Below are 6,987 nucleotides of genomic sequence, written 5' to 3'. Positions count from 1 at the left end.
ATGCCTATATTTTATTATTTATTTAGTTTTTCACTTTTGAAATCTTGGTGAATTTCTTGTTTTAAAAAAAATTATGTTTTTGAAATTTTATTTTGTGTTTGTTTCCAATATTTTTTATTTGTATCAACCTAAAATAAAGTAGATAAAATTATTCTTGTAGCAATAAAAATTACCCACAAATTCTTTCTCAATAACTAGAGAAAAATAAATAAATACATCTAATTCTTTCTCAATAAATAGAGAAAAATAAATAAATATATCTAAATGGAAGGCTCTAAATTGATGCCATGAAGTTGGAAACTTTATTTATTTATTTTTGGTACAATGAATATAGAGTCCTGAGAATTTTAAAAACTACATGTCATTATGCTCAACATTTTTTAGTGTATATATATATATATATATATATATAATCTCTCTAATAAAATCATTGTCTTCTCTCATTTCATAAAAAAATAAAAATAAAATAAAAAATACTTTGGTTTTTTTTTTCTTCTAAAAAGTCAACTTTTTCTATTATTTTCTTAAATAGCATATTTTAAATTCATGTAAGTCAATTGATAAGGATCCATAATTAATAATTCATACAATTGATTGGTCAAATATATATTTGATTAACTTTTAATAAACCCCAATATAATTAATATTAACAGAATATGTTTACAAAATTAATAAAGTCATAATTTTGTATAATTATTATTTTACATATATTATCCTTTATAATATATTATACCATACATATTTTAATTAAATATAAAAAAAAATTTTTTTTTAATTTTAAATATAAACTCACTAAAAACATAAAAATATTATTTTTTAAATTTACTATTTAGATCACGTAATCTTAAAAAAAAAAATTTTAAACATACCTGAAAGTTAACTGAACATGACTCTCCACACAGTAGTATGATATTGTCTACTTTGATCATAAATTTTGTTTTGGGCTTCTCCAAAGGCATCATGCCAACCGAGAGAGTATTCTTTATTTATAAACTCATTATCATTTTCTAAATTAGCCAACGTTCCCTAAAAACATAAAATATAATTATAATGGAACTAAATTGGGTAACATAATAAAAATTAAATTAAAAAAAAAAACTTAGAAAATATATATTTATTGAATGATTGGGAAGAACAGAGAAGATGGTGTTAAAAAATTCCAAGTAGAAGATATTATTTTTTTTGAAGTTCTCTGAATCAAGACAGTCTCCCAAGCCTTTGTGGGCCATACCCTGACCCCAACATGCGCCTAAGATCCGCACCTTTGTCCTTCTATATATATATATACATAAGTTCCTCAGCCCGGCCTCCGTCGTTTCATTGCTCCGACCACTGCCTTTCCCGCCGATGCGGTGGCGCGTATGGAAGAGGGGGAGTTAGAAACCTACGATGATCGATGGTGAAGTGTTACAAAGTCTTCTCCGGCGTGGTTCTGGTGCTGTGGACGATGGCGCTGGTGGTACTACCGGTGGTCCTGCCGCCGCTTCCTCCGCCGCCATTGCCGGTTCTTGTTGTGCCTGTTTTGATATTAGGGGTTCTTCTTTTTTGTGCTCTCTCCACTTCTCACCTGCCTGATACGCCTGTAAGATAAACACGACTCTCTACAATAATATAATATTGTTCATTTTGAATATAACCTCTCGTTTGCTTTGAGCTTCCTCAAACGTGAGATAATATTATTTGATTATAAACTCACGGTCGTTTTCTCCGCTTAGATTATATTCAAACGGTTTATTATTATTATTACTTTAATGTATATACCAATTTTCCATTTTTTTTCTTTTACATATATATAAATAAAGTGTAATGAGATGAAAACTTGAGCATGTTATTTCCTTTTCTTACTTTTATTTAAAAATAAATCAATTTTTCAATACATTTTAAAATTTTAAATTTTGAATTTAATTAATCTAAATAATTTTTAATAATTTATTAGACTTAAAATTAATTAAAAAAAACTTATTAAATATCTTTTTAATTTAGTTTAATTTCTATAATTTTAAATTCGTAAGTTTAAAATAACACCATAGACTTTTTCTTAATATAAATAAAATATTTCATTAAATTTTAACCATTTTTCACGGTAAAAGTTATATAGTTTACGTTTAAAATTTTAAAATTAAATTATTTATACTAATATTGGATAATAAATAATTACAAAATTAAAAATATAAATGAATTAAATAGGTATATAAAGGATTATTATTATGAATATAAGAAAGTTGGTGAAACAAAAAGGAATAAATATTAATAAAAAGAATTATCCACTTGTGCTTTAAATACCCAACAGCACACAGTTTTATACGTATTTTTATATAATATTTATGACATATACTTAAATTAAATTATAAATTTTCCCCATACTTTGTTTTTAATTATTTTATTTTATTAAGAATAATTAGTTACTAAGATAAATATAATTAAATATAATTATTTGACAAGAAAAATAAAATATATAGCTAAAATAGATATTTTAAAAATAAATATTTTAAAAGTTAGACTATTAGAATAAAATAAAATAAAAACGTATAAATAAATTAAATTTCCTAAATATTTATAAATCCCACTTGAAATTTACAGCATTTTTTTATTAAAGTAATTTTATTTATTTATTTTTTCTTTACTTTAAATTTTGAAAAGAGAAGCGAATTAAGGGAAAGTGCATGCATCTAAATGATGACACTGCTCTCCTAAACATCAACTTGCATTTATTTTATTAAATATCTGAAATTTGGAATTTAAATATGTGGAAAATCATTAATATTTATGGTTAAATGTTTTTTTTTTTAATCAATTTTATATACAACCTTCAAATTGACTCCCGAGTAATTATAAGGATATGATAATTAAAAAGATTTAAAAGAATTAAAAGTCTCTACGTATACTAATAAAATAAATAAATTTTTTTTGTGGCTCGATCATAGTAACTTGGAAAACGTGCTTAATTTAAAGCAATACTATGTTAGGTGACCTCATGAGAATTTTCGTAAGAAACACATGAACGAGCATAAGACATACTGAAGGAACTGTATCGATACGTCGATATAGTATCTACTCTTAAAATACTTCAAATTTTCTAGTTAACGTGATCGTGTTGTTAGAGTACGAAGGCATAAGGCACGTTGATAATTTTTATAATAAAAAGGTAATAGTCATGCCTTTCAATCCAAACCATGATGATGGCATGTCGAGGTAATGGGTGTGATGATTCTAATGTAGGTATGATAAATGATGCTTACAATAATGTCAACCCACATTTCGGTTTATTGTCCATCTATTTTTCTCTTTGAAATTCTAAGAGAGTTACTTAATTCATAGCACGAGACACTATTGCAGTGTCTCAATGTTACCATTGTTGCCTTAGGGCACAAGAAATGTACGTGAAGACTAGTCTATGTTAAAAGTACTATGAGATCTTACATCGATTAAAGAGAGAAACGAGTGTCAGCGAGGACGTGGAAACCTCTTCCTAGCAGACACGTTTTAAAAATTTTGAAGAAAAACGTGAAAGAAAAACCCAAAAAGGACAAATACGTAACATCTCGACCCTATTATGAGTTTTATAAAATATGCATTATTTCTTGTAATGACCCGATTTTTTAAAACCCTAAACGGATTCAAAATAGCCCAAAGAAGCATATTCCAAAAGAAGAAGTGGTTTGTTTTCTAATTAGTCCTCAAGCTTTTGATTATTACTATATTTGGTACAAATCTTGTCTCCCACACATTGTCTTCCACTCCTAAGGAAAAAGCATTGATTTGGATGCACAACAACAACAACAAAAATAATAATAATAAATAAATAAATTATAATATAATGAATTTTCTTTTTTATTAATAAGTCGTAACAAAATTTTATTAACAATTTTTATAAACATAATTACAAGGGATTATTAGTTTTTGTAATAAATGATAGCAAAGCAAGTTGTCAAATCAATGTGATGTAATTGCACTCGTTCTTTTTTTTTTTTTTTTGTAAATGCTTATTATTCTCGAGTATTTTGAAGAATGATTATAGTCATCTTAACTAAAAACAATATCGTTACCGTACTGAATTAAGATTGAGATTCGCATTTATTTACCGATAATACATATATAGATAGATTTGTATTCGTTCGATTAACTATTAAATAGTCACGCCATCTCATATTTTTTGTATCGAAAATTTGAAAAAGAGAAATGTGTATTAATTATCGTTCAGGCTGCGTATACCGACAAAATAAATTTTCTAAAAAGGAAAGTGTTTGTGAAGTTGTTTTGTGATTGTATAAAGATGTTGTCTCCCACTCTCGAGGAACAGTCTAAAATTGACATATAAAAGAAGATGTTCATGAATCTTCATCGTTATCATATACATATAATAATTAACCTAAGTGTTTAGTGACTAAAATAAAAATGAGATAAGATGAAGTGACACGTACGACTTACAAATTATATTAAATTGGAAATATTATAATAACAATGAGTGACCGAATCATATCGAAAAATCATGGCACGATTTAGATTTGATGGATCGACATTTCCTATATATGTTATCATCACTGTGATATCCCACATTGGTTGGGGAGGAGAACGAAACACTCGATATAGGAAGGGGCCTTGTTAGTGCTTTAGTTTGAAATAAGGACGTTTAGGCTTGACTGAGAGTCTCATCGTTTAGTATTGCTTTGGTTTCACTATCTGTATCTTGCTAAGAGCTACCGCAACTAAAAGCAAATGAATGAAGGAAGAAGACATTAGGATTAGAAAGACAAAAATGACATTTCAAGTCGACTACAAGACTAGGACTACAATACAAGTCATGAGCGATAGCGAAGCTAAGCCGGATCAGCTTTTTTATGTCGAAAGCCCCAAACTAATGCATAAGGCTGTGGAAATCTTTCTCTAGTAGACGTGTAATGAGAAGCTCATATGGAAAAACTCAAAAACCGTGAGGGTAGGACCATAAAAGAAAGCCCAAAAATATTGACAGTATCTAGATGAATACCGGTTCCGCTGACAAGTAATATAATTATCAATTATCGTGAAACATTGGTTAACTATCGTAATTTTGTTTTACCATTTTTTGTGAGTTTTTCTCCATTAATTTTATCGTTTTTGGTAAGTTTTTCTCGAGTAATTTTACGATTTATTAGTGATGATTATAATTTTAAATTGTATGCAATAATTTTTTTTTGAAGTATTTAAAAAATCAACTGAAGTAGGTTGAGATTGACAGCTAAAAGTGGATGTTTTGAATGTAAGTTTCAAGGACAACAACCGGCGAAGGGAAGTGCAATGTCAATAGATAGTCACTAATTAATTATTATTATTATTTTTTTAATTAAAGTAGAACCCAAAAGGAGAAATATTATTTAATTTCAAAATTAATAATTAATATTAAAATCTTCGAGCATGAAAAAGAAAAAATAATCGACGATATCTAACAGCTGTGAACTTGAGCTATTACTAGCTAGACACGAGGCTGTGTGATAGGATGTTAGTGGTGAACGATGAGATTGTTAGATGAACAAAACTTTCCACAATAGTATGATATTGTCCACTTTGAGCATCCCTGACTTTGCTTTGGGCATCTCAAAAGGCCTCGTACCAATTTAGCGAGTATTCTTTGTCTATAAACTCATGATTATTCCCTAAATTAGCGGATGTGGAACATTCATCATCCAACACCTCCTCTCGAACAAAGTACGCCTCCCCTTAATCAAGGCTCGACTCCTTTGGAGTCTTAGTCATTTTTTAGGGCATGACTCTGATAACATGTTAGAAATCACGACTTTTTACAATGATATGGTATTGTTCACTTTACGCATAAGCTCCCATGATTAAGGGTTTATAAATAAAAATAGTTTCTCAAAGTAGACAATATCATACCATTCTGAGAGTTGTATTCGTCTAATAGCGAAGAGATATCACTTAAGTTGGATGAACGGTTGAATGAACTGTTGAATGAATTGAGAGATTTCACGTGAGATACGGAGTTTGAGACAAGAACAAAACTCCCCAATGCGGCCGTGGAGGGACGTGGAGGAGGAAGGAGCTTCTTATGTTGAACAAACCCTAAAAAATCGAAACTAAAAAACCTCTTTCTACAGATTTCAATATCCTTTTCGCTTGATAATATAAAATCGGAAGCTCAATCTTCTGGCTGTATAACAAGAGAGAGAGAGAGAGAAAGGAGATTGGAAGAAGGGCGGCGACATGGCGGCGGAGAGCGGAGGGGGAGGCGGAAGAGGTGGCAACGATGGCAGTGGCGGTTGCAGCAGAGGAAGAAAGTGGAGAAAGAATTGGGAAGAAGAAGAAAAGAAAGGGAGCCAAAAATTATTATAATAATTGGAGAAAAGAAAATTAAATGGTTAATAAAAAAAGAAATTAAATTATATAAAATTTTATATATCATCCATAATCGCAATAATAACTCATATTTGATCGTTTTTTTATAATTTTAATTTGATTAAATTAATAAATAAAATGCTTTTAATATGTTATTTTTATATACTTAAGTCATTTAAAGTATATATTTTAATTTTAAAATTAGAAAATAAAAATGCAAAGAATAATTTATTTATTATTTATTATTTATTTTGTTAGCTTCATTTTTGAAGGCGCTCTAATTTGCAGAAGTGCGAGGGCGGGAAAACGAAAACGAAGAAGAAGAAGAAGAAGAAGAAGAACAGCTTCGAAGAAAATCCTCAATCCTCCCGCTCTCTGGAAACTGGACTGAAAGAGAACTAGAAATGGAGAGGATTCATGTAACCGTCCGAGCCAGGCCGCTCTCGGCGGCGGACGCCAAAACGAGCCCTTGGAGAATTTCTGGAAACTCCATTTTCATTCCCAATCACCCTAACAAGTTCGATTTTGGTATGTTTCTGCTCAGTTATCTTACTTACATTTCTGTTTTTCTCGCAAATTTTGCTCTCCTAGGTGTTTTTTTTTTTTTTTTTTTTTTTTTTTTTTTTTTTTTTTTTTTTTTTTTTTTTTTTTTTTTTT

The 6,987-nt window shown here is 29.0% G+C and overlaps 1 protein-coding gene across 1 annotated transcript in view; it reads left to right on the top strand.

Annotated features, from left to right (window-relative positions):
• Nucleotides 1-6,585: 6,585 nt before the first annotated feature.
• LOC111442392 (kinesin-like protein KIN-7O) overlaps nt 6,586-6,987 on the top strand; it is a 20,341-nt gene continuing 19,939 nt past the window's right edge. Inside the window, exon 1 of the mRNA XM_023079783.1 lies at nt 6,586-6,858. Coding sequence (XP_022935551.1) covers nt 6,735-6,858 — 124 coding nt within the window. The 5' untranslated portion in view covers nt 6,586-6,734. The remainder of the gene's footprint in view (nt 6,859-6,987) is intronic.

This window comes from Cucurbita moschata, unplaced genomic scaffold (genome assembly GCF_002738365.1).
Source record: "Cucurbita moschata cultivar Rifu unplaced genomic scaffold, Cmos_1.0 Cmo_Scf00004, whole genome shotgun sequence".
Taxonomy (NCBI): Eukaryota; Viridiplantae; Streptophyta; class Magnoliopsida; order Cucurbitales; family Cucurbitaceae; genus Cucurbita; species Cucurbita moschata.
The sequence above is the reverse complement of the archived record's forward strand: the minus strand, read 5'-3'. Positions and strand labels throughout refer to the sequence as shown.